The sequence below is a fragment of the Seriola lalandi genome, unplaced genomic scaffold (assembly GCF_002814215.2).
Source record: "Seriola lalandi dorsalis isolate HSWRI2012SDOR001 ecotype SW California unplaced genomic scaffold, Sedor1 jcf7180002054361, whole genome shotgun sequence".
Taxonomy (NCBI): Eukaryota; Metazoa; Chordata; class Actinopteri; order Carangiformes; family Carangidae; genus Seriola; species Seriola lalandi.
Genome location: NW_019524914.1, coordinates 652,700 through 667,828, shown reverse-complemented (window position 1 = coordinate 667,828; position 15,129 = coordinate 652,700). Strand labels below are relative to the sequence as shown.

The window sequence follows — 15,129 nt, the reverse complement described above, 5'->3', positions numbered from 1 at the left end:
GTGGCTCTTCTCCAGAGCTGACTGGCTGTAATGCAGTGCAGATGTGGCTGGCGTTGTAAACACTTACCGCCCCACTCTCCCCTGAGACGGACAAGCAGAGAATCGGCTTCTCGCTGCAACAACACAACAGCCTAAGACCACTTCCATGGGTGGATATTTACTGATCTCTTCTTTGAGCAAGAGGAGAGTGGTTTTTATATACTGTACATCCACTATATTAGCAATAGTCTCTTGTAGAATTTTCTTCAATGGGATTTCCCAGGAGGTTACTGGAAGAGGGGCCTCGCTAATCTAGCATGACTTCAGCCAAGACTCTGATTTCCCATTTCCCCTCCAACAGTGTGTTATGTCTTTACTGAAGCTACAAGCTCAGTCAGCAGTCTGAGAGTAAAAACACAACAATGATTGTGCAAAAGCAAGCTTATGTACTGTTCATTCACTTTGCCACATACGCAGCCTGCAAGACAAGGACACTCTTGTGAAATATCGCTTTTGTAATGACATTAATCATGATATAATTTGTGAAATTACCAGTTTTCAATGGGGACATCCGCTTTAAAATGCTGAGGTAGACTACACCAGTCAAAAATCCCATGGTATGACTAGTGCCGTCTGTCCTGACCGTCACCCTGACAAACAGTGCAAGTTTCTTCTGGTTCCAAAAACCCTTACCAACTGTTAAATGATGTTAAATTAAAATTTGATATTTTTTATTGTAGAGCTCTGCTGGAACCCAGTGGTCTAAACAGAACATCCAGGAATTATGTAGCTATCAAACACCAAAAAGTTAATGCAAACATGTAGTATTTTGTTCTTTAAAAGTGCGATAGATGATGCATTTGACAACCTATTTTTGGATGTAGGAATGATGGTGCTGCTACAGTAGGGAATTCTTTAAAGGTCCCATATTATATAAAAGGTAAATGTCCATGTCTTTTTGATTATAAAGCAGGTCTAGGTTCTGTGTTAATACTGTGAAAGTATCAAAGCATTCAGTGCACATGGAAACACACTGGCTGATTGGTTGACTGACCTGTTGTTACTAGAGCTCCAGAGAAAAGCCTGAGAGAGGAGATGTAAAACTACAATGAGATGGTTTTTGGTTCTTAAAACCACAAATATATCTTCTTATGGATCAACACTTCAAACAAAACTTCCGAAAAGTGTAAAATAAGGGACCTTAAAGGAAAATCCTGGACTTCGAGTTTCAAGTCAAGGCTCTTAACTGTGTATAACAATGATACTGGTCTATTATTGGTATGTGACGTCAACTTTTCCTTCTTTATCCAGCCACTTCTTTTACGTGCTCATTAAAAAAACACACTGTAAATCAGCCATAAATCATGACATCCTGTCACATCCTGATAGGCAAAATTTCAGGAAGGTTCATTAGTCAGTTTGTTTACATGGTAGGAATACAATGAGCTTCGAGGAATAAGAAAGAGCAGTGAGTGCTCCTCACTACTCTTTCTTATACTCTTTATTCAGTTTAGCAAAAACTGATGGTAAGTGGATCAGTGGACATTAGGCAGAAAGATCTGGGTGTTCTCCAAGATTTGGAGTCTTGTCTGTTCGGACACAGTCAGTTTAAACCAGCACTAAGGCACTTATATCTATTTCTCTGCCTGTGACAGTGCAGTGGGCCAAAATCCACTGCTGAGAGGGAAGTTTATCCCTGTTACACACTGTGACAACAATCTGCTGCAGGTTGGAGCAGGAGGCTAGGCTTGGCCTGCAGAGACTTGACAGAGCTGATGCCAATCACATAGAAGAAGAAGGATATGGGAGAGATGAGCATGACTAGAATAGAGGAGAGATGAAAATGTCTTTTCATTGTGACACTGCAGCTATAATCAAAAACAGGCTACGTGCGAGTTTATGTCCACAAGCAGACACCACGTGCAATCACTTCACTGCAGAGAGTTACACTACAGATTCAACAGCCAAGCCTGCATGTGGCTTCATGACAGAAACCGTATTAAATGAAAATAGTAGTCATGTTTTTCCTGCTCTAACTTAAGCTTATATGACATGATGCTCAATGTTTGGTTGTGAAACAGGCTGAAACAAATCAGTGCCACTTAAATTAAATGTGAGAGTCTGCATTCAGTGTTTAGTGCCACATGGCTCTCCCAGAAACACACCCACTCTGAGAACACAGACGCCTGGTTGCTCCGTAAGGACGTTTGTCAGCCAACCTGTTTTGTGCTGTCAACAACGATGAGAGGGCGTGGGGCCTTATTCATTTCTACAGTACAAGCTGTTACAGTACGCTCGACACGGAGCCTGGCGAACGTCTGTGTCGGCGCTGTGGAAGAAGATGAGGCAGGGTGATTGGCAGCCGGCCAGAAGCCAGCATACTAGACACAAGTGTGGAGACAGAGCAAGAGTGAAAGAGTGAGTGGGGAGGAGCTTGGCTGAGCTTTTTATCACAGGGCCATAAATCACTCCCTTGTAAACACTGAGGAAAAGCTGTCCACCGATACACTGTCTGCTCTATGTAGGCACAGCCAGCTAGCCTAGCATTGTTTTCCAGCAGGTACTGCTATTGAATTTCTGCTAAGTTGGAGCTTGTGTACCACAGGGCAGTGGTACTGTGACAACAGAAAACCCCTAAACAGTAGGACTACTGCTGTTGGGCATGACCTTTGAAGCAACAGGCTATCTGTCAAACACCTTTAGTCAGATGCTTCCTTCCCAGGGCTAACACAGCGTCCTGATCTGCAGAAACAATGACGGCCAACAGCTCCACCCATCACCCTGCCTCAATGTTGATCTGGACATACATCTCTGTTTGATCGACATGGCCAGCGCCTGGATCTAGAAAGAAAATACTAGTAGGCAGAGGGAGGCTTGATACAGGAAACAGGCTGGCAAGAGGAAACGGTTCCTGTTGTAAAACAATCTCATTAGAGGAAGGATAGAAGACAATAACCACTCTGTCTGTAGCTCAAAAGAGGCACTACTCACCTTCTCCAGTTATTGTCCGGAGGTGGGGACAGGTACACTGCTCCATAAGGAGAGCTCTCCATGTGGGTTTTTGTTAAGGAAATTATTGGAACAAATACAGAAATATACATACAAATACATACACCACATATTTTACATGTTATTTGATATAACCACAAACAAAGCAGAGAGCACACGGTGCAGTATATTTCGAATCTGACTTGTAAAGTATAAAACCGTCCTCAGTCTACTTCTTCACCCTGACTTTTTTATTTCAAAATAAAACAAGTAGGTTTTCCAACTAAAGCTCTCAGCACAAATAAATGACATACAAACTCAGAGGAATAGAGTTTAACATGTCCCAAGAGAAAAGAATGCATTTACATTGTAAGCATGTTCTCATCAAAGCCCCATTGTGGGGGAAGACAAGTGTCAACAACAGAACTACCTTTTTCAAATACTTGCTGAAACAATGACAGCATTATTTGATTTACTACTGAATGCGGACGCAGAGTTCCTGGCATTGTCTGTGAGAGGGCAGGACTTCAGGAGGGTGGTGTTTCGTCTTGCCGACAGTCACTCTTTTACTGTTTGCAAGTTGCAAGCTCCTCTGCTCTGGAAACATAACAGGCTCCTCTCTGGGTAGTAGTTTGGGGAGGGGTGTTGAAAATGTCGACTGATCAACACAAAGACATTAAAGCAGAGACTGGGTGCCCCATAAGGCCAACCACTGTTCCACACAGTGTCTGTTTAGGCCTTGGACAAATTATTATCAGTAGTGAGCCAGATTTGCAGAGACTGGAGCCCTGATATCACTCGTCACCTCTCACACAAAACATGGGATAAGCCCCTTTTCAAAGACACACATACAAACTAAGTGGTACGTGCACTATTGTGGTTTCTCCAGACGCAGAGGAAGAGAGGGAACAATCCTGTCAAACTGGTTAGCTGACAGGTTCATGTGATCTCATTTAATACCTATCAGTAACTATGATGGGGGGGGGGGGGAGACCTAAACTAATGAATGAGCATGAAACTCCTCTATACTACATAAGAGTGTATTGGGATACAACCCAAAAATCCCCTTGTATTTCTTAAGCTAATCAGAGCCACAAACCACATTTCCATTTCCAAAATATAGCACTATGATTGGATAAGCCAGAGCCACAAACCACATTACACATTTTCATTTTCAAGATACTGCACTGCTCCCTGTCATCATTCAAATCACTTTCCACAGCAGATGATGGTCTAGTTTTAACGCTGCCAAGCTCAGTTGAATCTCAGTGGATGCAAAGCTCTGAGAAACAGGTCAACTCGGGACCCGCAAAGAGCCCTGTCCTTTATATATATTGTCAGTTTGTCAGGTAACAATACATCAGTTTTAATACAAAGTTTTATTTTCATCTAAACGTAACAAAATTCAGCTTATTTTCTGTAGGGTAAATCTGACCATGTGGAGATTTTGGAAAATATTGGGTCCAGTTATACAAATACATATTCTACACACCAAGACATCTTTCATGACTGTCATTTTCATTTTCTGTACAGAACAGAAAAAGTGACGGACTAACCACTATCCAACATTGACCTAGAGACTAAAACTCTTCAGGTCTTGTTTTTCTGTGTCATATTTTGCCCTGGTTGTTTTACTTCTATGACTTCTGACCGCTTCTGTGACGGACATGCCTCCTCAAAACCTGACTGGACCAAAACCTGACTGGACAGTCCTGTCTATTTTGGCACCAACAACTCCCGACAGTCTCTCTCAACAGTGACCTTTGAACCATTATGATCACACCATATATACACAAGGACACGTGAATGTACAGAATGCTTGTATATGTCGAACCAACACCACCCACCCAATACAGACGGGCAAACTGCTTCTGTTTTGACACTAACAAGAGCAGACGTCTATAGGAGTGCCTCTACCCAGGCAGTGTACATTACAGTGTTTTCCACATTACAACACATATCCACAATAAACAGGAAGATTTAAGACAAACCACAGAGTTTGGTTATATTGCTCAAATCGATTTAAAATTCTGTCAGGAACTCTTTGAAAGCTTCAAGAAAGTTTAGAGTTACGCCTGCCATGGTACAGCTCGGCAATAAAACATTCCTGATACTTATCATGAAATAAATTTCCATAATAACGATAATAAATTCATGAGTAATTTACGATAAATGCATCTGGTCAGAATTTGGGCCTATTAGGCAAATGGGCTTTCAAAGCTGACTTGTGTTGGGCTAAAACAAGGGAAGAAAAACACACACAATCTTGGAAATGTGAACATGAGCGAGTCAGAAGAAGATGAAGAAACTGAGGTCATGCAACTTTGGTGATTTGGAAATGGTTTGGATTTCTAAACCTGGATGCAGGCGACCTGCGCCAACAAAGACAGGAAACACAACAAACATTCTCTACCATTTGAAAACGTGCCATCGTACAAGTATCCAGAAAGCAAAAGTCTGTGATCCCAGACTGCAAGCACCACCACTAGCACCAAAGCTCACAAACAAGCCTCTGTTTTCCTCAACATGCCACATGTATCCAATGACCATGACGTTATGCATCTGCTCTGATTGTTCGCCACAGAAATATACTGGTATGACATCACACACTGGGACACAGGTAAAACTCCTCTCTAACTATCACACACCATAGTAACAGGTCACTGAATCATCTCTGTCCCGAGGCAGGGAATAAACAGATCCGCTTATTAAAATTCTATGAGGTGGGGATGTGCTGATGGATCTGTTGGCTAAGTGGTGTTTCATGTAAATGCGACATATTGGGTGTGAATCCAGAGCATGAAATTTAATCCATGTCCTCTTTACTACTAACATAACCTATATGTTATTTAAAAGAACCTTTTTAAAGAGCATTTAGCTTTCCAAATTAAAATGACTGGATGCAAGAGGCACTGCGCTGCAGTGGCTTAGATCATAAATCTAGTGCATTTAATGTTTCTATTAACTCAACAGTTGTCATGATCATTCACAAGAAGTAATCCTTTTTGTGTGATCATGTATAGTCACAACAGGGACCGTACATGGTGGTCTCATTCAAATCCAGAGACCTTCCTTCTTTCACTTGCGGTCGAATACATGATTCCCAAGGTGCTTAAATCAACTTATTCTCATGTGCAGCTCAAACTTGAAGACAAAGTTGGAAAAAGAACCTTAATTGTGTTTCATTTTCAGGACAGTATTTCAAAGTTACACAAGACGATCCATTATTTGGTAAATGTAAAACAGCTGCTCGTCATTCAGGGTCTAAATTCAACCACTGGTTTATATGCATCTGTTCTCTGCTTCATGAGATACCTATTCTCTGTGACGAATTATTAAACACACAGCACACATGTAATTTGCTGACTGGCGACAACATTCATAGTGATTAGCTCTACATTGTAAATGGGAGCAGTTTATATAACACATTCTGAGTTATGAAATCTTACCAAGCTAGAGTTATATGACAAGAAACCATGGAAATTGTAACCAAAATGTGGCAGAAAAAGACTTGATTTTCTGCTCTCTCTCATTTCAACTGTGGGGAGACTCTGGGGAAATGGATTTTAAAGGGTGAAGCTGAGAGTTAAAGCACAAAAGCTCACTCCTCTGTTCCTCGCTCTGTAGATTATCACCATTAGAACAATTATACCCTTCTGGAGTTTCCTCATAGAATGAGATCTGCTGCTACACTTCTATGCAAAATACACACACATGCATACACAACCTCAGTGTGCATTCAGAGTATGCTGAGAATGTCCTACTGTCAAAGCCCATTAGGCAGAAGTAAAGTGCACTGAGTCTGCATCAAACTTGAAATTAACATGATGACTAATTCTGCTCCTGAGGCTACAAACAGCTGCCTACACTGGTAAGTGTCGCCACACTTAAAAGGTGCAATATGCAAGTATTCCAGTTTATAACGTTCAAGAATTGACTTAAATTATCAACATAATTTGAAGAAATAACAGTTTTGTTGTTATGTCACATATGTTGATGAATTGTGTTGCAGAGATCTCTGCTGAAGTTAGCACGCTTACCAGCTAGCCCCAGCCTCTCCTGTCACATAATACCACTTTGTGCCTCAAGAAGCAATAATGAGTCTCTGTAAAGTCCAAATTGCCCTCAGTCCAACATGAAAGGATGAAGAAGTACTGCTGCCCAGAGGGCAAGGAACCACATTTAGTGGCAAAGAAAAGAAATGACATAAATAAAAGCAATATAAAGAGCTAACATTGGCGTTGCTTTCCATCACTGGAAACAACTCTTGGCGAGTAAAGGAATGAGGTTTGATGCTGAACTCACAATATTTCTTCTAGACTGGTAACTAAATGACTGTTAATGCTTATGTTGGCTCTTTTATGATTAGCAGAAATTACATATAGCACCTTTAAAACCACATCATAAACACAAACCACCACTAAAAACCACTAAACAGCAACAAAAACAAAGCACCTGGAAGACACAACAACCACTTCCACATCACCAATTAACATATCATGATAACAACATTTGCATCACATGGAAATATGTTCGTGAGATCTCCTACTCTCAGCATTTATGTTTGGAAGGATATCTGCCGTCCATGCTTGTCGATGGGTCGGCGATGCGGAGAGTTGATACGGTTGCGGTCCCTATGGACCCTCTCGACCAGCCCATGGTGGCGGGTCCCTCTGACAGAGTCCAATCCTGAAGGGAAGCCACCCTGAGAAAGACACAGGAAGAGTCATTTCACACCAGACATGTAACCCTGCAGTTTCCTACATGTTGGCAGGAAGAGAGGAGGAAGTGCATCTGACAATCACTTTGCCGAATGTCAATCAAACCTGAGCTGTATCTGAATGTGGTATTGTGCTCCAACTGTGAGAAAGAGACACAGTTCACATTTTAATTGCTGCTAATACAGTCAACATCTGAAGCTGAATATACGATCCACATTTGAATGTCGATCATGAAGGCACTGCACACAAACTGCAGACTGGTACTTTGCAGTGATTTAATTGTATTAGAGCTAACAAATGATTATCATCAAGTGGAATCTAGAAGCCTTTTAGTTTGTTGAGTTTGTTCCCAGAAGAGAAGGGGAATGGACTCAATAAGTGAGTGAAGCTTTCTACCTTCAAAAGGGGATTCATTTCTGGACCTCGCCACAGTTCTGCAATTACTGCTCTGCCTCTAAGTAACAAGGGCACTTTCACCTGGACCCTCTGTATCCAAGCACAACGCACTCCTTGGAGAGCTGAAACACATACAGGCTCAGTGCTATAGAACAACACTGTTAGATCACATACAGCACTGCGCTGCTTGCAGGAGTTCTGAGAACTACTGCACTGATTTTTTATTCCATCTTTTTGTCCAGTCTTCAGAAAATCATCTGAATTATTTAAGGCTCTCAGGAGAAGCTTGTTTGCACTTCTGAAGGTTCAGTGGAGTGTTTTGCTGTTTTGGCAGTTAGACTAGTGGTCATATATAATTAGCCTTGAAAAACCCTTGAATGAGAACAAGGCCTTGAATCGGACAGATGATAATCCCAAGGCAAGCAGGGTTTTAAAGAAAATATTCATTCAGTTTTATATCAGACATCCCTTTTGCTTAAAGGAAAGCATATGAGTACATTCAACAAAATAAACTCCACTAATTACAGAACTAGCACATCTATATAAGGCCATGTCCAGACTGATGCCAGCTCTTCAACCTCCTCAACTTTTGTCACAAAACAGTGGGTCATCATCGCTGCAGCCCACATTCCTGGTAGATTACTTTACTTTACAACAGTGCATCTCTACTATTTACCTCATGATTATCAAGACAAGGGACAAATTGATTGTGATAACTTTCTAAAGCTGTAAAGCACTGATAATTTTGGTTCAAACACTCTGGGAAAAAAAGGCAAGACAACTGTAAGAAAACAGACAAGGACAAAATACATAAAAATGGTGCAAGACGTACACTCATAGTGTAAACCAATTCACTGCATTAATCCTGGAACAGGCACTACTGTTTTTTCAGACAGGTATTATAAGATAAATGAAAGTGAATTTGGAATTTAGTATTTATTAAAATTTAAAAAAATCTTTTATTACTCCATAAAGTCTAGTTTTGCTGGTTGTCTGAAGTTGTTTATACATTTTGAATCTGCAGTTTGTGGTGACACTGCATGTTTTGACTTTTGCCAAGATCCCACCTGAAATTCAGAGCTGGCGTTGCCGATCTGATTGACATTGGGCAGGGAGCCTCCGTAGTACTGCACCCGTGGCTGAGACAAGCGAAGCTGCTGGATTTTCTGAAACTGCACCTGTCAAACACACAACGCACAACTGTCAGAGGTTATGAAGTCTGGACATGCAGTCTTGGTTTGTGAAGAACTGATATGATCATATGATTCCCAGCTAACCGTGGATGTACAGAATTCAAATGCTGCGAAGCCATATTGTAACACAAACTGCTATTCCAGCTATAACACATTACAACTATTCGTATATTCCAATAAATCAAACGCTCTTATTATTCAATCTTAACAGGTGGAATTTTTTCTATTTTAGTAACACACACACACACACACACACACACACACACACACACACACACACACACTCTAGGAAATGAGCAGCTTGCTTCCATACCAGCAGTCTACCAAGAGATGCCACAACGATTACCTCGCAGAAAACAGAAGGCGGTTTGTTCTGCCAAGGGAAGGTAAACAGAGCCAATCATTGGCTGTGATCAGGAATAGGCAAATCAGAGGGGCATATCTTCCTTAGACTGCCGAAAGGGCAAAATTTGAATCTCAAAGGGCTAACAGATTTACAGAGAGCAGACAGCGATCTTTACAAGAGATCGTAAATATGACAGGATATTTGGGATGGGCAAGGAAGGTGTGACTAAAGACTTTTGTCAGTTTATGTGTAGTAAAAATGGTGAAGTGTTAACTACACCGCATTATGGTCGTTTAGACAGTGGTGACTGTGTTTATCCTTTTTGTTTCTGTCCTTTCATTATTTAAATTCATCAACATCTACGGCCAGTAGACAGAAACCAAAAATATGTGCAATAGTTACAAACAAAAACAAATTGTTTCTTGCCCTGAAAGAAGCATTTTAATTCTCAGTTAACCGTGGCCTATGGATGGCTGACTGCAACAGTCTCTGCTAACCAAAACACAGGGACAGACAGACAGATGTATTTCAGACAGTCTCATGAATAACTTAGATGTCCCTATCAGTAACATTCAATGTTCAATCTGGGACAAATGAAAAAATATGAAAATAAATAAATCCCCATTTAAACCTCTTACTCCAGTGTTGGTGTTAGCCTTACATAACATCCAACACACAGACTTTACACATTTATGATTTACAAGGATGCCAACTGCCTGCTGCACAGCTGATGAAAGAAAGCTGGAGTCTGTTTGTGCATTCAGGTACAATGTACAGTTCTTCAGAAGCCCTCTGGGGGTTTATGTTCAGTCCTTTCAACACTGGCGTAAATGTTGAAGCAGCTACTTCTAATTCCAGCTGTTTGCTGGCAGTGTGTCCTGTGCCCTGGCCAGCCTTAGTCGCAGCGACTGAGCTTTTCTGTCTCACAGAGGTCACTGACAGTTCATACCTTATGGCAAACTTTGTTCAGTGTCGCCTCAAAACCACATCCTCTTTGACTGGCCATTCAGCACTCTCCGTCTCATAGAAAGAGCACATTGTGAACCAATGGTATGAGAATAATGTGAAAAGGGCCTTTATATCATCCCATACTATTTTTATTACTTGGAATGTGTACTGTTGTTGTGTACTGGAATATGTACATACTACTGGAAAGTGTGCAGTTGAAATTTTCATGTGATGGAGAAAAAAAGATTTAAAAAATTACAACACCTTTAAAAAAGCATGTTGACTCATTCTGGACCTATGTGAAATTCAGCCAGCAGCAAAAACTGCAGACAAAAATCCACATATATTTAGCTATGAAGGTTCAATCTTTCTAGATATTAGCACTGCAACTGATGATTGACTGACTGACTACTGATCACAAGTTCCCAGAGCCCAAGGTGTCGCCTTCAAATGTCTTGTTTTGTCCGATCAACAGTCGTGAACACAAAAGAGATTTACAACTACAACGGCACTCAGTACAGAGCGGACCTCCGCCAAGGCCAAATCATATGTCTAGTCACAGATCTCAACAACATTCATATGTCTGATGTTTTATATGAAGATCCGAACATTATTTCCTGAGAAACTGACAAAAATGTTGAAAAATGCCCTATCTCACAATAATAAGGAAAGTGATAAAAATATTTCCTGGATCTGCCCCTTTAACCAGATTGGTACCAAAATTGTATTGATTCTTCGCTGGCCCATGCTCCATCCCTCCACCAAGGTGGGTGCAAATCAATTCTTTTTGTGTACTGCACCTGACACAAGTTTATACATAACCTCCTTGGCAGAAGTAATGATATATGACAAAGAAAAGTGGCAAATACTCATATTTGAGAAGCAGGAAAAAGAAAATGCTTTTCTTGAAAAAGTGACAGAAACTATTATTGAGTTATCAAAATAGCTGCCATTATGTTTCTGTTGAAAAATCAATTAAACTCTACTTGATTTTATGCTTAGTTAAAGCATTTTTTCAATCAATGCAAAAGCATAATTTGCCAACAAATCTGTATTTTTCCATTATACTGTAAAGTAAACCTGACACAATTAGTTGATAAATTAATTAGTAGATTGACAAAAAAATTATAAAAAAAAAAAAAGTATAATCAAATTTATTCATCTAACTCCAAATATCCCCAGGTTACAACTTCTTTAACGAGAGGATTTAATATCTATTTCCTACCATTGTATGTATAATATATCTAGGTTTGAACAGCTGATTGCACAAAACAAGTCTAAATTATGAATTCATTAAATTTAAAAAAAAAAGAAAAAAAATCACCAAATGAATCCTTAATGAATACAACTGTGAGTTGCAACCCTACCTTTAAGCATGACTTTTTCTCTTTTATTTATGTTACATGCTGCTAAGAAACCACTCCAAATGGGCAGAGTACAACTCTTATGCTTCATTTTGAGACATGAAATACAGGCTCATAAAGATAAATGTTAGCAATACCAGGGAATATAAATGTAAGACTCATATTTATTTTAGCAGAGCTTAAGATACAAAAATATGACAACATAAAGCACCTGATTGTGACTGTTGTGAGTCACCATGCCTCAACACTTGGACATGTTTCTCAAAATATCATTAGTTGCTAAGTCTACAAGGGGTCACCTGAACACATACACTGCAAAAGGATAACATCATGCCAAATACAAACTAAGTGTGTGTGACTAAAATGCCCAAATTATGAACCGTCATCTCGAGTTGGTCCCACTCCCCCTCACCCGTGCAGACTGGGTCCACAGTGTCCACAGGGTGCAGGAGACACATCAGGGTTTAACCCGTGGGAAATCATTAAGTATAAAAAAAAAAAAGCGATCGTATCTTGGTGTGCAACACTGCTTCCTTTGGGTGTTTCTATCTGTACAACCAGCGGAACTTTAGGCGGGTGGTGCTGGTATAAAATGTGACACTTTCGCATTTCCTGTTTCATGGCTGTTTGCGATACTTTTCCGATTGATAGTAATTGTTGCACCCTACGTTTTTCTTCTGTTTCGATAACTACTGATGTGTGTATGATAGCTTAACTGTGAGTTTATCCTCTGTTGTTACACTGGGCAACGTTACTGCAACTGCACATGGGGTTTGTCCCTGCTGAATGGATGCATGAAGAAAAAACAAGAAGTAGTGGTTCAACACCAGAAATCTCAGTCAGCAGACGGAGTCTATCAAACAAGCGACAGCTCAATCCGAGGCTGTCCGTAGTTACAATGAACGCATTCGGGAAACAAAAAAAAAAAAAAAACTGATACATGACAGTTATTTCAAAATGAAGCGTATTTACCCTTGAAACTGTCAGGTCTGTCATCAGCTGTTCAAAGGCCCGCGTCTCTTCTGCTTGCTTCTGGTTGTGCAGCGCTATCTTTTCGCTGAACTTCCTGGGGTTTGAGCCACCTGTGCCCGGGGAGCCGGACATTGTGTGGGCCGTAGTTCTGCAACTTCAGCTACTTGTGGAGGGGGGGGGGCAAAAGTGGAAAACGGTGCTGGGAGTCTATTTTTCAAAGTCTCTCAGTGAGCCCATCAGAGTTTTACAAGCATAGAACATATTACTGGTTGGCCAAAGTTGATTCAGAGTCAACTCGGCTGGCTGCAGTTTCAGAGCTGAGTGGGTTATTGTAAGCCCGGATAGTAGCTAACGTAGCTATGCTAACGTTAAAGCTCCTGTTAATAAAAGTTGGCTTCTTAGGCTTAGACGACGGGGTATATGAAGCCTTTGCAAATTATCTGTGCTTGCAAGTTAACTTTAATAACTTTCTAGAAGAATTGCGTGTTGATTAAAGTAAGTTAATGGCACAATGTAACTTCATATTGACACACTTCCAGCGAACCACTTGTTTGAATCTAACGTTGACATAACGTTAGCTGTCATTGCTAACATAACGCTGGAGGTGAACGGAGAGCCGAGTAACAGCTGCAGCTAGCAAAGTTAGCTAAGCTGCTGTCAGTGACATCTCAACAATTTTGACAAACGCACTCTACCAACTTGTGGACACTCGGTCTCGGTCAACATCTAACAGGCTGTACTGTATTAGAAACAATTTGTGCCAAAGGATTTAGCGCTGCTGTTAGAGAAAGTTGTTAGCCTCGTTAGCTAAATCTCGCTACTGACATTAGCAAAGCTCAAAGCAGTTGGGCAAAGGTTTTCTCGGTAAATTGTATTTCAACAAGTGTCCGCTGGTCTTGTCCGGACTTTACTGAATTTCGAGTTTATGTTACCAACAAACTGGGGAACAAACAATCTCCAAAAAACGCAGATATTCACACGTGATGCAGGCGCATAATCCACAATTTCACTCTTAAACAGATATCACAGCGCTTCGGAGTCGAGTCTTGTGGTAATCCACGGACAGCAGAAAGACCTCAGACAAACTCCAGCCCTACGACTCCTCCATGAAGAAAAACAAACAACGCCGACAGAAAAGATGGTTTCTTCGTCGCCGCTAAACCGGAATTCTTCTGAGAAATTGCTGCTGATGTTTTCGGCTTATTAACCGTCGGCTGACAGGGCTAGTAACTGCAACTCAGATCCGCTGGCTCGTTATCCTCATACTACTGCGAGAAAAACATTGCCTCGTTAAACAACGTCAATCCCCGTTGTGTCCACCAGGCGGCGACAAAGGCAGTACATTATAATAAAATGTAAATAAAATGTATTATTATTATTATTATTATTATCATGGCTCTCTGTGGGAATAATAATAACTGCTATCTGTCTTATTATTACTATCTCTGGGAAGTTGCAGTGTTCGTCAAATTAAATTCAAAGCTTTTTAATACAACAGAACAGAATTTAATACCCCTTCACTCTCATATTGAGGGAAAACTGATGGAAAATAAACAATAAAGCCTTGAAGTATTTATTAAGTACATTAATCTTTTGACATTTCACTTTTGTGTCAGTACTTCCCAGTGACCTGGACCCATGTATGGATTAGTGAACCAGGCCACTGGGCCTGTGTTTAGGGCCCCCTGGCCCTTGTCCATGCCCAAGGGCCCAGGGGCCCATAGGCTAATTGATAAGTGTGAAAGATAAGTGTCAGAAAGGTAATAGATGAGGTAATCAATTAAAAATAATTAATTAATTTGTTAATTTAGCTAAAATCAAAAGCTTTCTGACAACTGTGTCCTGACAACCAAAATGACTAATGTATGACTGTTATTGTTTATGATAGGCAAGAAAAAAACATTCAAGATCTTTGTCAATGATTTTTAAGACTTTTTAATACATTCTAACACCTTTTTTTATTTTTATGAGGGAACTGAATTCACTGCTTTTTAAAAATTTACAAGACTTCAACATACTCTGTTAATCCTGGGAGGTGGAAGCAGTCCTAATCTACGGAAATAGTGATTTCAATAGATGGCCTGGGTTCAAATTAAAGGACCGGTTTGTGGGATTTAGTGGCATCTAGCAGTGAAGTTGCAGATTGCAACTCCAAACACCTTCCCTCATCCCTCCCTTTCCAAGCGTGTAGGAGAACCTATAGTGGTCTTCAGGTAATGTAA

At 40.5% G+C, this 15,129-nt stretch overlaps 1 protein-coding gene across 4 annotated transcripts in view; it reads right to left on the bottom strand.

Moving 5' to 3' along the window:
• crtc3 (CREB regulated transcription coactivator 3) overlaps window positions 1-14,182 on the bottom strand; it is a 33,028-nt gene extending 18,846 nt beyond the window's left edge. For all 4 annotated transcript variants that reach the window (XM_023408435.2, XM_023408436.2, XM_087174560.1 and 1 more), the window contains exons 1-4: window positions 12,908-14,182; window positions 9,152-9,262; window positions 7,544-7,672; window positions 2,971-3,032 (exon numbers count right to left, since the gene is read on the bottom strand). In XM_023408435.2, coding sequence (XP_023264203.1) covers window positions 2,971-3,032; window positions 7,544-7,672; window positions 9,152-9,262; window positions 12,908-13,039 — 434 coding nt within the window. In that variant the 5' untranslated portion in view covers window positions 13,040-14,182. The remainder of the gene's footprint in view (window positions 1-2,970; window positions 3,033-7,543; window positions 7,673-9,151; window positions 9,263-12,907) is intronic.
• Between the last annotated feature and the right edge of the window lie 947 nt (window positions 14,183-15,129).